We start from the raw sequence: 22,019 nt of genomic DNA on the forward strand, positions 1-22,019 counted from the left end.
TGCATTTCATTTCATATCCCTGAATGTCCATTTCTGTATGCGGAGAACAAAAGTAAAGTTAGAAATGCAGAAACAAGTCCTCTGCAGGTATCTGTAACCTGTAGCTAATACAGCAGCCTGTTGATGAAGATGCATATGAGTGTCTCTAACACAGAAGCACTTTGTCCTATTCAAGCAGTGAAATCATCTGGACTAAACTAGTTTCAAGTGAAATATTGTCCACTCTCTTCTTTTTATCTTCCCAACTGAATATTATTTTATAATATTTATTTTTTTTGTAATCTGAGTTGAAAAAACCTCATAGCAGTTACATGACATGCTTCTCAGTGCCCCTGTATCAATAAATATGTTCTCTATGGTGGTCATCCTTCATTCCTGTTCCAGCTGGAGTTAATGAGAAAACACAAATCAATGTAAAAAAGTACCTGCATGGGGCTAGTCAGGGTGGCTGAACATCAAAAATGTGAAGGTTGGCACTATTTAAAAGTTTGAATGTTTACCTGAAACCCCCTTTCTAGAATTTATTTTAATGTCTAGGAAATCTAATGAGGATTGGGTTTTATTTAGAAAAAAATTTAAATTGACTTCTCTAACCGAGGGGAGGAATAAAAAAAAGTCACCAGGTCTTTTTTACCCCTTTTTCTTTCCCTCAGACTTCAGGGGTAGGCCATGAGTGAAGATTTGAGTCAGTTCACGTTTTTTTCTAAATTATTCTGATGTCTTGAGGGATTTTCTTTAATTGTTCTGTGGACATCCAGAGTGACAGTGATGCTGGCTGGGAAGGACAGACTGGCAGGACAATTCCTCCCTGGGAACTCCTTGGTTGTAGTGTAAATGTGAGCAGAGACAGGCACTTTGGCACTGCCATTAGGAATGTCATTATGCATTTCAGCTCTGCAGCTCTTAGAAGGAAGAGTGAGTGAGAATCTCCCTGGAAAGGCTTGAGGGTTTTGCTGATGAAGAGAGTTTCAGAAAGGCAGGATGGGATTGTCAGTAGGAAGAACATGCAGCCAGTGACTGAGCGTACTGGGAATGAAAAGCACCTCTGTTATTCACAGCGCCCCTCTTGGTGCTGCAGTGCTGTAGGGAATGGTGAGAGCTGGGCTGGAACAGCCTGAAAAACACCCTGGTGGTGAGGAGAGCCAAGTCTGAAAATAGTGAGTGAAAATAACACTTGAAAGAGGAGCTTACAGGACAATAGTGCATCATAACTCAGGAGCAGGTGAGGGTGTTGGCTCTGGGGCTTTGTCTGATTATAAATAACTCTTATATGAGAGTTACTGAGAAGAGCTGAAGTGCTCTTCAGCTGGTGCCAGGCTCTGGGAACTGAAGTTTGGGGAGAAAATGAGCAGCTCTGGTTCAGTCAGGCGGCCTCAGGCAGTGCAAGGGAGACTGATCAGTCCCAGCACCCTGGCTGTGGCTCCATCTGGTGCTGTCCAAAGAGGAACAGAAGTGTCTAGACTGGGTCTCATGGAGCCCAGGTAAAATTGTAAATGTAACACTGGCCAGTGTCTTAAGAAGGTGTAAAATCCAACAAATTTGAAGTGCCTCAACACTTACCATATGTTAGCTTTGAGTCAGCAGGTTTTTGGGAGCTTCTTTATCAGGCATATTGACCCTGACTATGCTTAAGGATTATCAAAGCATTCCTCCTGCATGGGGGTTATCTTGGGGTTTCATTTGATATACAAAAAATTTAGAATACTGCAAACAGATATAGAAACTCTGAACAGTGAAAAGTTTCCATGAAGATCCTGACTTACTTAGTCCAACAATTCTATAATACCAGCTGGTAGAAATAGGCACTTCCCTATATGCCATTGAATTAAAAGTCCTTTTTTAAAATAGATTCAATCTGAGAAAGTTTAGAACTATAATTAAACTCTGTGCCCTTCCAATTATTCCTTTTAGGTTAATCAAGAAAGTGCTGGAAGTGTTAGCAACAGATGAAGAGTACAGTAATGGGCTGCCCTTTACAGCTTAGACTTTTACAAATGACTAGTGACTTTATTTCTTGCTGAAGTAAGAGCACTTCATTGCCAAACAACTCTAAAGTAGAACACATAAGCCCATTTGTTTTGAAAACAAAACTTATAAAATAAATTTATTAATCAGCAAGTAACTTTGAATTATTAATGGTTTCTAGTTTTATAGCTGTGCATCCTATAGTTTGGCCAGATGAATATGCATAAACCTGATATTAATGTTAGGTTGCATGAACATAAAAGGAAATTAATGTTTGGATTGTTTTTCTCAGCAAATTACCTTCAGGAATTTCAATTGTAATGTTGAAGACTGCAGTAGTGAGGCTGAATTTTTGCAGTTTATTTACACATGTTTATAAATATAGAAACAACTCTATTTTTATAAATAAATGCAAATATTGTTTTGTAATTTTCCTGATTAAATTGTCATTTTGTATGTCTATGAGCGGTTCCCAAAATCTGATGCTGTGATCATGTTTCACTCTCATTGTTCATACCTTACATGAAGTCATGCAAAAAATTCCTGAAGATTCCATAGCCATTCTGGAGACCAGGCAGGAGGCTGGTTTTCCAGTAGGACAGAGGAATAGATGTGCTCATTTCCTCAGTGGATGTAATTTAGCTGGTCAGAAAATAGTTGTTCCTAAAAACGCCAAAGTTGCTTTTATGAATCTCCACGGGAATTTTATGAAAAGCTGAAGAGCTCGTTTAGACATTTTACAAATGAAATTGTTGAATTTCATTAGATTCAAAGATTAGGGGATATTAAAAATATTTTTAAAAGAGATGTTTCAGACTCAACTGACTAATTAATTTGACACTATATTCCTTCAGATTATATATCTATTCAGATTATTCCAATATGAATTCTACCAGTTTTGACTAAAGAAAGTCTTGAGAATGTTTTGTGAAATTATTTTGAGAAATTATTTCCTCACCTACCTCTATTCATAGATTTTACTAATTATGAGCTCCTAGCAATACTCAAAACATGCCACTCGTATTTGTAACATGCTTGCAATATGAATTCATTCCTTTGCATTTGTTTCAAGATAGGATGCAAGTAGAAAGCCTAAGAGGTGCTTAGAGTTCTGGATTTGTTATGGCTAATGACCTGTACTCAGGACACGAGCTGTAACAAACACTTCTGAGCAGCTACTTACAATTTGTTGAATTTAAGCAAATGCTTACATTGTGTCATACTGAACCAAAACAGAGGGACTCAAGAATTATTAAAACTATGTTATTAAAATTGAATATCTGAACTGTGATACTTCTCACTACTTACTTACGTATTGAGGGAACTTGTCCTCTCTCACAGGCCCCTCCACTGAACACATAAGTCCTTTTCCTCTGCTTTCTTACACCTTCCAGCAGTAGACAGAGATTCCACTGCAAATAAAAAATTAATTTTATAATTCATTCAGTGTCAAATTCACCATCTGACACAAGACCCTATCATATTTAATGATGTCATAAGGCTTTCCAAAATCAAACCAGAAATGTTTCAAAATGCTGCTGAAGCTGCTTAGCTGGAATTTAAATTTCGATATAGAAAGACAATATTTTCTTTATCTCTTCTAAATACTTGCCAGAAATCACTTCCTTTGAGAATTTGGCTCAGCACCAGTTGCTGTCCAAAACCTGCTGGTGGCATAATGAAATGCTGCCGCTGGTGAGTCCCTGACATTACTGGGTTGTTTCCAAGGACTTTGTAGGTTCACTGCTGGAGATGCATCTTCTAGAGAGAGAAAGAAAGCAGGGAAGGAAAGAATTAAAATGGTATTGTGAAGTTTTTTGCTCATCATTGTTTAAAGCTGATAGTCCCAGACAATGTAGCTTATCACAAAAAAAAAAAAAGAAAACTGATAAAAGAGCTTAAATGTATTTTGCTAACAGTTTTTGCCCAGCTGAGATAACTTTTTGCAGAAGATAAAAGTAATATTTAAAGTTTGCTGTCTCATATCCTCTGTCATGTACAGAACTCAAAAACTGTTTGTCACTTCCACTCAGTATAGTGTGGCAGAAACAGAAAGTCTTTGTTAACAGTATAGTTATCTCCTGAATAATGCAAGGGATTCATCCAGAGGTATTCCTAGCTCTGACAGGGAGGATTATAGTATAATAACTCAAAAACACAGTCTCAGTGGCCATACTGACATTTTTCCAGGTTTAAGCATATAAGCAGAAGCTGTACAATACAAGATGTGTTATAGGTCAAGTCTAATCAGCCAGCAGAAATCTTTGATTCTTCATCAATTTTTATAGCCAGCAGGGGCTAATGCCCGTTTTATTTGCCAAAACCTTTTTTCCAAATCAGAGCAAAATGCTTTTTTATTATTCAGACTGACTTGCAAGCTATTGTTAAATGTGCAATAGATGGTCTTACAAAACTCTGCAGCGGCACAACGAGCACACTATTGTAGTAATCTGAGAATAGAAGGTATTTTAAAACACAAGAGAGGGGTTTTTTTCCCCCTTTGTTAAGCCTTGCCAGGAAACAACGGCTGCATTGGAATATCAGACATCAGTGAATTAGCTCAGCTGGCTCATCTAGCACGGTGAAGTTTTGAACAAAGGGAGCTGTGGCTATAAAAGTACCATGGCTATAGCAGAAGATCAAGCGAGCTCTTCCTTACGTGAATTTTATTTCTCTCTGCAGGAAGCAAACCAAGCAGATTCATGAACAGCTGAAAGAAACGCAGAATAGGAAAACCTACAGCCTGAATGCTTCCAGCATGATGGCAAAGTCGGAGTGTATGGCACAAAGCCAAGTCCAGCTGCAAAATGTAAGTAATCCTGCCAGCTACAGCACTTAATAGCCTGGCTGAGTTCCTGCTGCTGATGGCAGCACATCGTCATGCTGCTATTAACATCTGAGCAATGGGAACCACAATTCTCACCTCTTTCATAAAATGTCTTCTATCAGGCCTCTTAATGGAAAGCAGGGATTTTTTTCTGAAGTTATTTCAATGGATCCTGGTACATTTTGTTCATGTGGCAGGCTTTGCTGAGCCCCCCAGCTCTGCATTCCGCAGTGGAGATTGCTGTTATAGTCTCCTGCAATACCTGAGGTCGTACATGTCTGCATGTGTAGTGAGGGTCCTTGAACTTAAGTGATGCCATGCCTTCCAATACTTTATGGACCTGCATGAAAAAACATAGAGATTTGTCACAGTTAATTCAGAGTAAATTCCAAATCTAGAACTAAATTTACTCATGTAAACAAATGCCCAAGGGAAGACCGTGCAGATGGTCTCATTTTTCTGGGTCTTTATTTAAAGGTACTTTAGTTTACAGAAAGAAATTAGTCTGTTCAAATTAAATTTGAAATATATTTAATCATTTTCTGAATGTAATTATATGTAAGTCATTACAATCTCCTAATCATGAAATATGTAAATCGTGTTTGAAATAAGAAATTTCAAGATAACCAATTTATTTAGACCTGGTATTTTTTTAGGAAGATATTTTCCAGTGTATGTCATTTTCTTTCCCCTGCTCACACACAATCAGCCCTGTCTTACTTTGAACAAAGCCTTTGGAAAAAGGATCCTGGTAAGCAATATAATAGGAAAATATAAAAGATGTATTAAAACCTTTCTAAATTATTAACTCATTTTCTTTAAAAACAAGTATCTTACTGTTGCTTAAAGGAATGACTATCTTATTTGCCAGATTCCATCAAAACAGTGGGAGTTGAGCAAAAGTGAGCACTCATGACCACTGATACAAAGACTTCTAAACTCCTAATTCACATCCAGTTAATTCAGAGATAAATGTAAGCCCTTTTAATCAATTTAGAGTAAGCAGAGCCTCCCTGCTAAGACACAGAGGCTGTGAGAGCATTGCTTGTATTCACTAAAAGTTATGTATTCACCATTGTGATGCTCCTATGCTCATGATATGCTTTGTAATTCAGGAAAAATATACTCTTTCAAGAAGGAAGCTAGCTCCACTAAATTGACATAATCACAATTTGGGGAACCTTGTGCAATTTTTTCTCTCACTTTCAATTCATTCAGCCTTATATTATTTCTAGTCCCTAAAAGAAAGAGCTGTTGGGAGTGTTGTTGGTTGTAACGATGGCAACAAAAGGTAAAGTTCATGATCCTTTTGTTCTAGCCTATGAAATAAGCCTTGGTTGACACTAAGAATATGCTCTTTGGCATTTTCTCACTGTAATTCAGTGCAATATTTTGCAATTTTCTTTTTCCATAACCATAGCCATAATGGCTGAAATAGCAGTTCATACATTCTGGACATAGAGATTGAACACCATCGTTATATTTACTATTTTAATCCAAATTTGATTTTCAGTTTTTATTTCTGTTCAGCCTGACATTATGAGTGCTGGTAATTAACACACCATTTTCTCGTCCTTGTGGCTGTTGGCAGGCAACTGTTTTCTCCTTGCCATTAATGCATTCTCCCTTTGGGAAGATAGGAAGGAAGAAAAACAGAATGACCTTGTGCAGGATGTAGTGTAACAGTGTAATAACAGTTTCTATTGTTAGGAAGATTTTAGTGCAGGAATGCATGCAGGCAGCTCATGAAAGATTTACAAAACTTGCCAGATTGGAGGGGGGAAAAGGGCAGGGGTTTGGTGAGGCAGCAGAGAAGGGACTTTGGAAAGGTGTTTTGTAGGAATGGCTGAGTGAGTCCCCCTCAAAGACCAGAGATCTCCCTCGGAAAGGGCATCAGGCAGCCTGGGTGTGATCCCTCTGCCATTCCCTCTGCCATTCCCATCTGCAGCTGCCACTGCATGGGCCTGGGGAGAAATTCTACTTCTCTTCATTTCCAGGAGCTAATGAATAAATAAATGAGGGAAGTTACTTTCTGGAGACTACTTCTCCAGTCTGGCATTTTGGTCCTGCAGCTGCCACTGCATGTGCCTGGGGAGAAATTCTACTTCTCTTCATTTCCAGGAGCTAATGAATAAATAAATGAGGGAAGTTACTTTCTGGAGACTACTTCTCCAGTCTGGCATTTTGGTTCAGATAATCCTGGAAGTTGTTTCTTTTCCCACTCCATGTGCTCCCCTTACAAGAGAGTTTTCCCATTTTTGCTACCTTTCTGTCTTTCCCTAGAAGATGATCCCAGATTTTTTCTCTTGTCTCTTTTGAATAGACCTGGTGATGCTTTCAGGCTTTTCACACAGCTCTTTCTTCTGCAGAGGAGAATGCTTTTGTGGAGACCTGAGAAAAGTCACTTAAGGTTCCTTATTCTTGATGACAATTCTGAAAGAACCATCACCTTTTGACTGAGAGGTTTCTATTTTTAGTGAAGGGCCCATCTATCTTTCCAAATGTGTTGCTTTAGAAGGAGGTTTAACTTATTTCCCAAGGCCCAGGGTATAGCAGACAAGGTTTAAGTGGTTTGTGGCTATAAAGAGCTTGACCAATCTCAGTGAAGTAATTTTTCCTCCCATACTCAAGTGCATTACACCTCCTCCACTCCCTGCTTCTGCTCCATTGTGGTTCTGAAAAGTGAAATAAAGGGGTGGATTTTTTCAGGACAGCTGTGTTCTCTCTGAAGTCCTGCTGCTCTTCACTGGTAATTGTGCTCACCTGTCTTATCCTCAGTAGCAATTTCATTATTTTCTTAGAGGTACAAATGAGATGAAAAATACTGTGTACTGTAAGAAGGATTCATAAATATCTGGTTGAACACAGCTCCTAGGATTTTCTGAATCTTCTCCAAGTCCACTGCTTTTCCAAAATATTCTGGCAGCAACACTTAAATTCTTGCTTGGTGGTTCTTGCTAGGGTTTCTAGCCTCTTGGATTTAAAGACTAATGCATGGTAATCTTGCTATAATTCTTCAGCCAGGGAGAAAGAGATCTGCCATCTTTTAATCCAGGATCTTTGAGGTACACAGGACATTGAGATTAATTTCACCTAATGCATAAAACCTAGGGCTTCCCAAGTATTATGTACCCCTTCCCAAAGAGATCATCCTCCTTTCAAGAGATATTTAAAAGGCTGCAGCAAACAGTTAGGCCTCCACATAAGCAAAAGGAAGGAAATTGTCATTCTCCCCATCTAGAAGGACAAGTGCTTGGTGCGCCCTCACACACCATGCAGGTGGCAGGAGGAGGTGGGGTGGCTCCTGATTCCTGCAGGAGCCACAAATATAAAGGGTTTCTTTTTAAATTCTCACAACTTGGTAAATATGTAATGGAAAAAAAAATAAAAGAGCTGAAACCTTGACATTCCTTTAGGGATTCTGAGAATTGTCATGGCTTTTTAAAGTGGCCTTTTTCATCCTCGTGGTTTTCAATACCTTCTCCCATGGCACTAAGGGGATCTATTAATTTCCCATCACTGTCCCTCTGAGGTGGTTAATATGCTTTTCATGCTGTACTGTGTGGTTTCAATTTTCACTAGTTGTTTCTACTAGCTTGCAACCACTAGCTTCAGGTTTCTGAAATTCTTATAATGAGGGACAAAAAAATGTTCATTTTGCATCTTTTTGCCTTTTTTTCATAGTAGTAGGAAATAAAAACTTTTCAGTCACTGTGATAGAAATGCAATTACTATATGTCAAGCAAGAGATACTTTAAATCTTTTAGGGGAGTACTCTGTGGGTTTCTGAGAATTACCATTTGATTTATCAGCTGAGAACAAGAACAAATTTCCCATTTCTGTATCACATGGCTACTTAGGAAGAACTGCCAGAATAGACAAACCCGAATTTACTGCCCTCTGTCTAGAGGCAGTGCTGGCAACAAAACATACAGAGCATAGGGGAGCAGTAAGGATGTTAAATGTACCAGCTGATGTGCTTTTGTGCAAGCTCAGCCCCCTCAGAAAAATATCTGGCTCTTTTCCTCCTTGAGAAAATTTTCCTCTTCTCTGAATGTCATTTCAAGCTGACCCCTCTGCCTTCTAAGTTCTTTCTGAAATGGCATCCCCACATCACCTCTCTTCCAGTGCCAAGTGAATTTCTGGACCTTTTACTGTTTTGGGGGAATCACTGAGGAGAGGAGCTAAGTAAATCCCAGGGGAGGGATGAGTGTTGTGGTTTGCATAACACCAGGACAGCAGTGTCAAGCTACTCAGTAGCATTTAAACATTTAAACAACAGCCTGCTATTGGTCCTTAAACCCACAGACTACAAAGATACTGACTGAAGCTTCAGTAAGTCTGCCAAAAGACTTCTGGACTCTTCCAGAAGAGTTACATTTGTCGCAGGATTGCATTGCTCCATTACTACATACAAAAGTGTCATTAAAAGAATGACTTTCCTTTTCATTTTTAGTAAATTTTTTTGTATATATATATTTAATATATTTTTTTATTTATTTTATACTCAGTAGCATATTCCAGTGGCATTTGTTATCCCTGAGCCCTACATTCCAGAACAGGGAATTCAAGGCATAGAGCAGACGAGTTATGTGCTCACAGTAATGCAGCAGGTCAGTGACAAAGGTTGATTTCTTGTCTCCTGGCTCGGGCTGCCTTCACAGATTCACTTACCATTAACTAGCAGGGGGCGGAATTTTTATTGTCAGAGAGTTGAGTAATTGCACATAATAGATTATTTTCTCCATGAAACAAGGAAAAATGGAAAATTTGCAGTTTTTTTTAAAGCAATCATTATTCTTTAATTTATTTAGCCATATTTCTCAGTGTTTTTCAGTAATTGCTCAAACAAGAACAGATAATTAACCAAGAAAGCAAAAAAAACATTAAAAAACCCACATTCAGATAAGCTTTCAGTAATGCTTTCTATTGGAACAGGCCTTTCAAAGGGTTTCACAGCTTATTCTCCCTCATGGCTGAGCATGCAGCAGCTCACAGTAGTCAGAGGCTTCCATAAAGCTCAGCCCAGGTGAGAACCTAGCTGTGAGAGCAGCAGGATGACCCTGCTGGGATGTGGCTGGGGAATGATCCCATATTGTCCTTCTGGGGGCACCAACTGATGCTGCTCTAAGCTCTTCACAAAAGTAGGAAGGTGTTTTTTTCCAGAGGTGATCTTAGAGAATGGGTGTGGCACTAGGAGTTAAGTTGAAGGAGAACAAACCTGACTGTGTTTAAATATATTAAAATGTATTAATAACATGGTGCATCCAGATCTGTTCAGTTACATTGTTAGAATTCCCTGTATATTCACACCCTCAATTTAAACTCTAATTGACATTTTCATTGTAATGAATGTTATGATTTTGTATTAAGTGGTGTATCTGAAAAGGTGGGAAATGTCCAGTTAGGGAGAAAAAAATGCCCTTTGTAGGCTGTGCCTGAGTGGTGCTGGTGCTAGACCTGCATTAAAGTTTGCTGATCAGCGTCAGAGCAGCTTCTGGTGTCCTGGTGTTCCTCAGCTGTGATGAGGAATGTCTCTGTGTGCCACTGCTCCAGCCCACACCCACCTGAAACAAGGATGTAGCAAAAGGCACAGCTTATCTCTGCTCTTCATGATTGACTTCATACTCATGGTCTTGCAGGCCATTCAGGCCTTCAGTTTTGTGCCATGAGCAAACTCAAAAAAAGGACAGAAATAGCTTCTTGGCTCTGGCAAGCCGTTCTTTACATAGCTCAAATTGATTTATTCAGGTCAGAAATCAAAGCCACTTTTATTTCTGCAGCTGGCAGGGTAACTATTAAAGTTTAAAACCTCCACCGATGTGAGTACCTTAAAAATCATATTTCTGTCTGAATATTTTATCTACAACATTTACAAGTGACATCTAAGATCATGGTAACTGAAAGTAATGGGAGTGGAATATGTTTCTTCTTTTTATTTCAGTTGTGTTTACTTCATGCATGCAGGACCATTTTGCATATTGCCACTAAGCTTTGCCTTCAGAAGCACAAAAACAATTATTTTGTGTTTAACATGGGTATTTCAATCAACAGAAAGAGGGAGAAGAGCAGTGGAGAAAAATTTGAAGAGCTGTTATTTTATCTAGGGAGTTGGTCATAAGAAGTGTGACTGGCTGCACTAAAAGTACATGTAACCTATTTTTAAAAGAGAATATTCTTACATGATTTTCCTTTTTGATCTTGCTGAAGTCTACAGAAATGTAGATAAAAATAAGTGAAAGTAAAAAAATAATAGTCTGTTGTTTTAATGAGTAACTGGTCTTTTGTTAGACAAAACTAGTAATTATGAAGAACTATCTTTTGAAAGAATACTTACTATCCTCTCCATGAATTGTTATGCTTTTGTACCATAACAAACATTTTTCCCCACTGTGATTTTTTCCTAATGTTTTAATTTGTATTTTCTTTCTAAACTGTGTCATCATGTAATTGCTGCCACGATACCAATTTATTTTAAAGACAGCATGGATATCTAGGTGTCTAGTACTAAAAATAAAAAGCAAAAGGAAAACAGGGCTATTAGTTTTAGTGCAGGTCGTTGTAATGCAAAGTAAAAAGTCTGAAAAGGGCTTTATTTTTCACATCTGAGTGGAAATGTGACTTAACCTCTTATATCTCTGAGATATTGCCCAGTGGCCACCAACAACATGGAAACTTCTTACAAGCCCAAGTGCAGCTTTTTCTATACTTCAACTTTATGGATCCATACCAGTTGAGAGACATTTTTTTTCTTCTTTCTTTTTTGATATTGCAGTTGACTCACAAAGCAAGAACAAATCTGTTCTTGATATCCAGTGTCTGCTTTGCAGACCTTTGTGTCTCGCTCTGTGCCCAGAGACTGCCCTACGCCCACACCTGCCACAAGAAGAATTATGTTTACACTCTTCTTACTTGCACAGATACTCCCAGGTCAAAAGTTTCAGGCTGGTTCAGAAAGATATCTGGCTCTGTGGATAGGATTCAAATATTTTTCTTACTTATCTGATGACACAAGTGCTGTTTCAGTTTGGTTTTCATAGTTGTACTTGCTGATGATGAATGCAGTGTTTGACTGAAATCACCAAAGGACCCAAGAAGTTGCTGGCTGTCCTCTGAGATGTGTTTTGTGATCTGTCTCTGCATGGGCAGCCACAGAAACAGATTTCTAGTCAAAGGGATCATTGTTCCCATCATTGTGGGCAGATCAGTCTGTAATTTTGCTGCTAGGGCTGATATCAGTGTTTTGATGTGCAGAAGGTAATGGGGGTAATGGTTACTAGCCCTTTCTGCTGTGTAAACAATACTGAATGAATGTGTTACTTGCAATGCCTCATTTTGATTTAAAAATGCACTAGAGCACTTCTTACCCTGCTCTGATATGAATTCAGAGTGAATAGCATCAACAATGTACTTTGTCTTGTGAGTATTAATTAATTTTATTCTCTCTACCGCAGTATTCAAAGCCAGATAGGCACCCGGGGCCCATTCTGCACAAAGTTATGGAGTCTAGTTTTTCAGGCACCCAGTCTTTCCCAGAGGCCTTGTCTCCTGACAGAGGAACCCAGCCCATCAAGCACCACAGGTGAGCAAGCATCTGTCTGTGAGAGGTGCCTGGAGAGGGTGTAGAGCTGCTGATCCGTGTGCAGGGTTATGGTGCAATGGGCCTGGGTGAGCTGCGCAGTGCCCTGGTGCCAGCAGAGCCTCAGCCAGCTTATTAACCAGATGTCCAAGCATTTTCTTAGCTGCAGACATAAAAGGTGATAGGGATGCTCACTGCCTTCCTCTGTGGGTCGTGCCAGTCCTGCAGGAAGCATTTACAGACACCATCCAAGCTGAAGGCACAGCCCAGCCAGTGGAACAGCTGGAGGAGGAGGAACCATTAAAAACAAGAGTTTCCTTACCCATGTTCATGAAGTTAACAACTCACTGCTGCAGAAAGACTTGGTTGCAAATTTCCAGCCTTTTTTAACATTTCCTTAAACAAAAGATACATGAAATGAATAATGACTTTTTTATGAAAACATGGTGGCCTTTGAAAACGAGGCTTAAAAAAGCTTGGATGGTTGTTTCCAAGAGAAAAAAAAAAAGAAATGTCACCCATCATTGGATGAGATTCAGATTAGAATTCTGCTTCTGACTTTTTTTTGGATGAGAAAGATTGCAGGTGCTTCATTACAGGACTAGAAACCAAACTGGAGTCTGGTACAAGCAATAATGTTGGTGGAATGACAGTGGTAACATCTGGTCCAGTGCACAGAGAGAGAGAAAAAAGGCTGAGAAAAATGAGTTTGGAATTTTTTCAGCTAGATAATCTGTAGTGGAAGACATGTTTATTAAAAGGATTTTCTTTTTTAATTACTTTTTTAAAAGTCTGGGATTGTATGAGGTTATGATCTGGCTTCTGTAGTATTTGGTGCATTTTCAGTGCAGTCTCCCAGCCAGCTATGTGGTTTTTTTCTCATTTGAATAAGTGATCTGCTTAACCTACAAAGTGCCACATATAAACCAGAAAGGGATGTTTGGGTTCTATCTACTTTTACCTTACTTAAGCCTTTAATTTGGCATGAAAAAAATAATGCCAGTTGTCATGTCAGATCCATTTCTTAGGTCTTTTTCCTTATTACACAGAAATTTTCAAAACAGGCTTAATAATTTTATTAAACATAGACAAACTGTGGGACTCTTTCCTAGAATGCATTCTACAGAAGTTCTGGGAAGAATTTTATCACCATTTAGTCACAACACGAAGTTCAGAAAACAATTCACTCCCTTACCTTTTAATGGTGTGATTGCAATATCCAAGAAATGTCTTTGCTTCAGAACTCATGTAAGAAGTGGAATGACTAGTTAATTTATAAAGAATTCTTTTGCAGTTTTAAATGTTAAAGTTTATTATACAAGGCCCTTATTTTATAAAACATGCAACAGACTTGAACGTTTAAGACTTACAAGACTGTCTTTAATTCATCTACCATGTAAGAGCTTCCTAATTTATTTTCCAAATAGTGTTCACTGTGGACAAATGGTCAAATGAGGATTTTATATTAAATATATCTTCATTTCATTCCAAACCTGACTGAGCCTGGAAAAATAATATCAGCTCTGCAGGTTCTCTCTTTTGCGCTGTTCTAAATTCTATTGTTGTTTTATTTCTGCTTGCTGCAGAAATACTTTGCTCTACATCCAGACCTGTTTTCTCTGCTGGTGTTTTCAAGGACACTAATGATGGGTAATCATTTCTTAAAATCAGGAGCTGGCTGTTTCCAGATCCTGAAACTAATAAATTTTGGCCTGGAAGTAAGACTGTCAGTGTAGGGAATCATTTGGAGTTGCTGAAATGTGACTGACAGAGACCAGCTAATAATTTCATTCAGTTTATGGATAATAGCAATTTTCTGTCTCAACAAACCTCAGCTACACAAAAAGAATTAATGCAGAGATTAAGTTGAAATTTAATCTCAAAAAATATTTAGCCTGTGTTATTATTAATCTCCTAAAACATTTTGCCTGTGTTGTGCACTGCTGTTACCATAGAAGAATGTTACATCTTCTGCTTGCATATGTAAAATAACTCTTAGAACTGTCAGAATTCAAAATTAACAAATGTGTTTAATCAGTAATTTTCCTACAACGTATACAATGTGCTCAAAAATTTGTCTTGGATGATCTGTTGATCTTGGTAAGAAGGAAACCCACACTGCCTTATTTTCTGATAGAAATAAATTAGAGTTTTGTTAATTATGGGTTGAGTTGTGATCCCTTTGAATAGCAGTTTCCTTGGCAATTAGTCATCCTGACTTTCATTCATGGATGCAGTCATCCTTGATTTTAGAGGGATTCATTTCAGAGAATGCCATGATGAAAGCCAAATGCAGAGGCTTTCAGCCTGGAGCAGTTGTATTGTCTTACAAAAATGCCAAAATAGGATAGACTTACCCTAAAATTAATAATAATTTGTGTTTTCATTTTAATGAACTTTTCACACCACAAAAAAAAAACACAGAAAAGATTTTTTTCTTCATTTGGTAAGCATTTTACTCTTTATGCTGCTAATATAAGTGATTCAGTTTACAGTAGAGGAAAGAGTAAATTAAAGTTATTCTGTAAATAAGGCTATTGAATTTCAAAGAGCAAGTATAGATAAACTAAAGCAACTAGGAATGTAAAGGCAGAGGAAGCCTGAAAGGAAGGTTTTTTTCCCAAAGAAAAAGCAAAACAGATGGTGGGATATGGATAATAATTGAAGCAGTTAGGGAAATCCTGAATTAATAGGTTTCATTTTGTTAATGAAAAGTTGGGATGAGGACATTTGTCCTCCTATCTGAGGACAAAGGTAGAATATGAACAGAATCAAATGTATGAAAATAGACACTCCTACATTCAAAGTGGAAGTAAAATATAGAAATCAAAGTTCTCAAGATGGCTTGGTTAATCTTGATCAAAAAAAATCTTGGAAGAAGAACCAGTTCACAAAATTTCATGTCTAGGAGCAAAATCTATAAAAATAAGAACTGTGACATGAGATGATGGATTAGCAAGTGTAAAACATTTAGGCAGATGAAGAATTTATCAAAGTAGGACCCAATGACGCTGAATCTGACTAGATTTTAGGACAAATGTGGGGGAAGAAAATTCTTGCGGTAGATATAAAACAGGCAAAAAATGGCTTTCTACCTTATCAACATCAGGTACTGTAACATGTGCACTGATGGTTGCATTTGGTGGGGGTGAGTTAGAGCTCTACACAAGCTCAGTCACTGTTGTCATGTGTCCAATGCCTTTAAGGGGAGAAAGTCAGGAGAGGCAGAAGAGCTCTAATGTGCATGCACAGAGGTGCTTAAAGGGCAGATATGAGGGACTTGTGTAGAGAAGGCAGGACATTCACCAGAGCAGCACTCAAAGAATTAGTCAGCACTGGGGACAGACTTTTTTTGTGCCAAGGCCACTGAACAAAGGTAGAACACAGCGTAGTGTGAGAATGCACCACTGTTATCTCACCTGGTTAAAATGGCTTGGCCTCCCAACTGCCAGGGACTCGCACTGCATTCCCAAGCCAAGATGAGGAATTAATGATTCATGTTCCATGGAATGTGTAATTCATTCATGTTCCAAGTCTGTCTTTAGTTCAGGAGACTGGATAGGGTGTATGACTGCTGCTTATGAATACATGAGAGCAAGCACAACGAGAAGTAAAAGACCTGTTTAAAAGGAAGGAGTGTGGTGGCACATATACCTGCTTCAATATTCATCAGAATTAATTTTAACCTAAAAAGAAGTCTCAAAGTTTTCAATATAGGACAACTTTCTCACTAGTAGCCTGGATATCGTCATCAGTTTAGGACGGAGGTTGATCAGTGCACTACAGAAAGTATATGATGAGGTAATGACAAATGATTAAACTCAGTACAGCTGACATACCTTGAATGCTCTGTTCCCTTTTCCTGTTGTTCTGTCCCCAGGATGGTGACCAGATGACGTAGGCAGCATTGAAGGATTTTCATAGAGTTCCAAAGTCCCTGAGTAGCATCAGACTATTCCCAGATACAAGAATCTTATGGAGTCAATAATGCTCACATTTCAGAAACCAAGAGGAGATTTGTAGCTGTAGACTGTATTTATTAATACTGAAATCGGTTGAAAGTCTCAGTAGTTGATCCATACAAATGTTAGTAGTAGATTGTCTAACAGCCTAAATAGATAGCTCTGAGGGAGTGTCAGAGGACACTACCTAGCAGCTGGTTCAGCCATTGGGGTATGTATTTACTGGGGGGTTTGTAGTTAACTCAGAAGTAGTACAGAAGGATGCCAGAGTTACTGTAAAAACACTGCTGGTCTTCTCTTCGTGAACACGGGTAGCTGCACCTGGGAGTTGTGTATGTGCCCCAAGAAGAGAACACTCCACCTGTAGGATCAGACTGTTTTCACTCATTTGCTCAACCCAAAGAAAATCCTCACACAAAACAACTGGCAAGAATGAATCCCAGGTTCTTCATTAACCTTAGGATAGTTGAAGTGCTTTTTTCAAAACATTAATTCATAAGAACTGTATATCTCCCTAGTTTATGCATCACTTGTGAATCACTTCATACTTCATATTCTGATTTTTTATTCTGGAGTAATTGATTGATAGATTTTAAAGGCATATCTGCTACAGCTTTATGTGTTGGTCTATTTTATTGAATGGCTCGCTTATATGGGCTGGTTTCTTTTACCCAGTTAGACTGGAGTGCAGGGAGGAAGAAACCACAATGTTGGCTAAAGGAAAATAAAATCCCTGAACAAATCCAAAAACCATTGTTTACCCAAGAGGGAGGAATTTTTCACATGAGCAATAGAGAAGTCTGAGAGGGATATTACATTTGCATTGCTGATATTCATATCAGTTTTGTGTAAAAGAAAAAGTTTTGTGATGGAGATCCTTTTTCATAGAACTTTTAACAGAAATTCTTAGGGGTTTTTTTGGTGCCTGGAGAAACAACTGTTATGCTGCAGCTTGCAGCTGCACTGTCTGTAAGTATTTCCTGATCTTTGTCATTTGAGGTCATGGACAATTTGTCTTGTCCATGACCTCAAATGATTTTTGTTCATTCTTCCTTCGGTTTGGTTTTGTTTGGTTTTTTTCTGACAGAAATGTTGAAAGCATAAAAACCTCACATTAGCAACAAATTAGACTGTCAGTGCTGGAAATGCTGTGGCTGCAGGACTGTGGCAGTTCCCTTTGGTCTCAACATTTCTGCAGTTGATAGCCATTACCTTGGGTTTAGCTGTCTGTGTTGAAATGATGTCTATTACAAATAGAGCTTTTGTGAATTTGCATATGAAGATCATGTGCTCTCATCCAACAAGGAAGATGCTCAAAGGCATCAAACCAACCACAAATTAAACAATAAAAGTTTCTAACTTCAAAGATTTGTAATCAAACTAAAGTTTGGGGTTTTTTTTTACTTTTAGATTCCATTGATGACTATGCGCAAGTCAATAAAAACCCCAAAAATTCATTATCCATCACAAATTATTCATTCACCTGCATCTTTTGAGATCCCCTGCTGTATTAATCTCAGGCTCTCCTGAGCAGAAATTGTCAATTATTTTGTGATGTGATAGTGTTATTTTACAGAGTAGGAACTGTAACTTGCAACTCAAACTCAGCCTTCAGAACTGAGGCCAGTATTTCAGGTTTTTAAATAGATTTTTTTCACAGCCTCCTTAGTAGCAAAGAAAAAATCTTTTTAAGCAAGTATGAAAAATCCTGGAGGGAATGTTATTGCCATGGGTTGTTGGTCTTTTCAGTAAAAAACACTAGAAAAGTAAAGGTGTGGAAGAAAACAGAGGTTAGACTGCAACAGAACACTGCTAGCCTGAGCAGTAGGATAGAGAGTGTTGAATTTATTTCTTTTAATTTTGGGCAGAAAATGTTGATTTTAATGGAAATGTACACTCAAAGAGAATTTGTCCAAGGTACTTGTTCCAAGTAAGAATTGCTTTGGGAATATATGTGGCCCTAACTATAATTAAAGTTTCCACTAGGTAAAAAATGCAGATTACTTTTAAGTCACATAATAGGAGAAAAGAAGCAAACTTATCAGAAGTCTTTTGCATTTCTGAATTCTGTCACAAGTTGGAATTATTCACACAGCCAAAAATAATGACTCGTAACAGGCATCTACAAAACCTATGTTAAGTTATCATTAAAGATGTAAAATATGAGGTAACACATGCATTTCTGAGATCCAGAAGATGCCAAGAGAAATAGAGTAGCTGAAAAATGAATATTCAGTCACGCCATGCAGTGCTGAGACCTGTTAGCAGTAAAAGTGGGTTATGCCTTGCCTTAGTTCCATGTTCCCATGTTTTTGCATTAGCAAATGTATGGCTTATATACCAAAACTGTGGATTCTTGATACTTTTTCATTCCTGTGTGAAATGAAAAAAAAAATAAAAATCCATTCTCCTTCTAAAACACCAGACATTTACAAAACCAATTTTCTAAAATAAGTAGAAAACTATGACTTGTTTTTATCAAGTTCAAGTTTTTATTATATCATATAAAGAAACAGCGTTGTATCCATGTATATAAACAACAAAGCAATCTGTATATAAAACAGGAATAAAATAATACAGAAATACTGCTCAAGGTGGAGAAAACTTGTCTTAGCTTCTTCAATCTGCAATTCATTGCTTTTGCTTATATTCTTCACTTCCACTTTTTCTCAATTTAATGGTTTTGTATCAGGAAGCAGCACCTCACAGGCTGATAGATAATATATTGGGCTTTCAGTTTAGGATCTAATTTTGAATTCAGCTGTGGGTATGAGAGAGCTGTATTGTTTGTTTATGCTGTCTGAGGACTCAACTCTATAGCAGGATTATGATATGCAGCATGGAAAGGAGAAGCACCCTTCATCAAGTGCAAGAAAACATTTCATAGTGGGCAATTATTTCATTCCTAGAAAAGAGGTGATGTATTAAATAATGGCATAAACAGCAGCTAATGGTGGATTGTACTATTATATTTCCATAGAGAATCTCTACTGACATCATAGACTGCCACAGCAAAGTTTATAAGAACAGTAATCCATGCATTATTAATCCTGAACCTTTACTTTGCAAAATTTTATGCTTTTAGTGTGATAATTTTTTACTGTACTCTTGGTGTTGTTCCTAGAAGTCTCTCTTCATGCTGCAGCCCAGGACAAAAAAGTGGGATGCTCCATAGAAATGCCTTTCGGAGGACTCCTCCCTTGCCTCGGGGTAGGTTCAATGGAATTACAGGACCAGCATATCAACAGCTCCAAGAGTCGAGGATCACGGACCAGGATGCGATACCTTGTCACGGGTGAGTGAAAAGAGCCACTGAGGGGCTTTTAAAATAAAATAATGCACCTTGCAAAGTTGGTTTTCTGTAGATAGCTTCATACAGGTTTGTCTTTGAAATGCACAAAGAATACACTGGTTTTTCTTTCCTTTTTAAATTCAGTTTATTACAACCCTGAGCTGAGGTGTACATAAGGTCTGGGTTTCAGAAGTGCTCCTGAGAACCTGCAGCTGCCTTTGAAGTCTTTTGCAATTGATGAGATACTTTGCATAATATTTACATATCCCTATAGATTTCCAAAGACTTTCCAGAATATTGCAAGCATATTGTATATGAAAATAGGAGTGATATCTGGAATGGAATAAAAACCCCACCCACTTTCACCTGTAAATCACAGTGAAACTCTTCACTCTGATTAACAGGTGAAACTGGTGGGGCTGGGTGTCTGGTGACTTCTTTTAAACCAGTTTGATTCACACTTGTGTCATTGTTACTATTTGCTTCTGAGGAAAAAAAATGTTTATTGCCTCTTGCAGTAAATTTATTGTTGTTCATTTGTGTGATATGTGCATATAATTCCTGGTGAAAATTTCCTACTGAAATTGCCAGCCTTGCAGAAAGGAGCAGGCAGGCAGCCTTCCCTCTGCAGTGGCAGCATCGTGTGATGCAGGCCCTGGGAGGTGCCACGGCCTCCTCCCGGGCTGAGGAGTGAGGGACAGCAATTACAGAGGATAATTGTATTTACTCTTGTCTAGGAAATCATGTGTGACCTGACAAGTATCAGCTTGTACTGGCCTGTATTTTAAATTTGCAGTTCTGCAAAATTTGGTATTGGGACCACACTGTGACCCCTTCTGGCCTCAATCCACTTAAGCACTTCATCTATATTTTGTGCACTAAGGATGTTTACCCTCTACATATCTGCTGGTTTCACAGTGTTGGTGTTCTCATCAGATTTCCAGCCCAAATGAAAAGTTCCCTTGTCCCCTGCAGAAGTTACACTACTTCCTTTCTTCTTTTTCACCTCCATCTTTCCATGTTGGGATGCACAAATCAAAGTGTTATTATTATTGTTCCCTAATTCTGTGAGTGTTCTGAACTTCATCCACCAGCAGCCTGGCTGAAGTGTAGTCAGGTCTCCAGGTAGAAGATGGGGGTGTGTGTATTCAGTGTAAATGCTTGCAAGGCTGCCCCAGAGCCTGGCAGAGCCCCTGGAATAATTCCCATCCATCTTAATGGACCTTGTTGTACTCTGCACACCTTTAGCCACAGGGCTTACAGCAAAGCTGCTGGGACTATGCTAAGTAAAATCCATTTCATATTTAAAGTTTATAGTCCCCTCTGTCTCTCTTTGATATCTGTTCTTAAAGGGGCAGTAAAATTGTTGTGCTTCTATCAGTTTCATTCTTTAATTTAGACTCTTACACGCTCTACAACATAATTACTGTTAAATATTTATAAATGTTTGCTTTTGTTGCTTGGTCTTAGGAAGAGAGTGGAGAGAGAGCTGCACTTTGAAACACATGCACATGAATTAATTTATTCAGACAAAATAATTTTTCAGATAAAAACACAGATATATTTCTTTGGAGGAACTGTGGTTCTGGGAAAGTTAATTACAGGAGAATGTAATTAAGGTTCTGCAATTATAGTCCTAAGTCTCAGTCTATTGAAAACAGCAGCAGTCTGGTGTCACACATAGAAGCATGGATCAGTTTGTAATTAACTAAAAGCCAAGTCTCACATGGTTTAGGTTTGATATCCCTTCGAGTTTAATACCTTACCTGTTGCACACAGTGTATGCACCTCAATTCAACCTCAGTTCTTCTTTGAAAGCCCTGTGAGCACGGGGCAGAAACATGTAATTCTGGCATAAAATTGGTATGTCTATCTGTATTTAAAAAAATATTATGGAAATACACCAGGCATTTCGTTACATGTCACTGCTGCTGCCAGTTAGTTTTCAAAATACCAAGAATCTCTATTGTGGAGCTGGCAAATGTTACTGTTTTCTCACCCAACCCATTTTAATTCAGTCTTTTCTTGGTTTTGCTTATATATCATCCATATAATACCTACATTGCATGTGAAATTCATTAAAAACATTCACTCCCTTTGTTTTCAGGGTGCAGCCCAGAATATATTTAGGGCCTGAATTACCAAAAAAGGGACTAATGCAACTGATGCGATCTCTCCAGCTATAGTCGTTTGAACAATTATATATAAGCAAAGGAAACAAGAATGGGCACAACCCAAAGGTCTGCACTGTTTTGTTTTCATTTATTTTTTTAATTGTCCTCCCTCAGGAATAAAACCCCTGATCAGTATTTCATTCATCCTGAGAGCTGGTGTAAAAAGCCCCTCCATGAATGGCTGCAGGTGTGTCTGAGCATAGTGCCAAAGTAATGAACC

General features: G+C 38.2%; 1 protein-coding gene across 1 annotated transcript in view; it reads left to right on the plus strand.

The window, feature by feature from the left end:
• Window positions 1-22,019, plus strand: part of NRG3 (neuregulin 3) — a 349,526-nt gene that overhangs the window by 314,863 nt on the left and 12,644 nt on the right. Inside the window, exons 9-11 of the mRNA XM_039719599.1 lie at window positions 4,648-4,774; window positions 12,247-12,374; window positions 19,458-19,628. Of these exons, the coding sequence (XP_039575533.1) occupies window positions 4,648-4,774; window positions 12,247-12,374; window positions 19,458-19,628 (426 nt within the window). The remainder of the gene's footprint in view (window positions 1-4,647; window positions 4,775-12,246; window positions 12,375-19,457; window positions 19,629-22,019) is intronic.

This window comes from Passer montanus, unplaced genomic scaffold (genome assembly GCF_014805655.1).
Source record: "Passer montanus isolate IOZ18808 unplaced genomic scaffold, ASM1480565v1 scaffold42, whole genome shotgun sequence".
Lineage (NCBI taxonomy): Eukaryota > Metazoa > Chordata > Aves > Passeriformes > Passeridae > Passer > Passer montanus.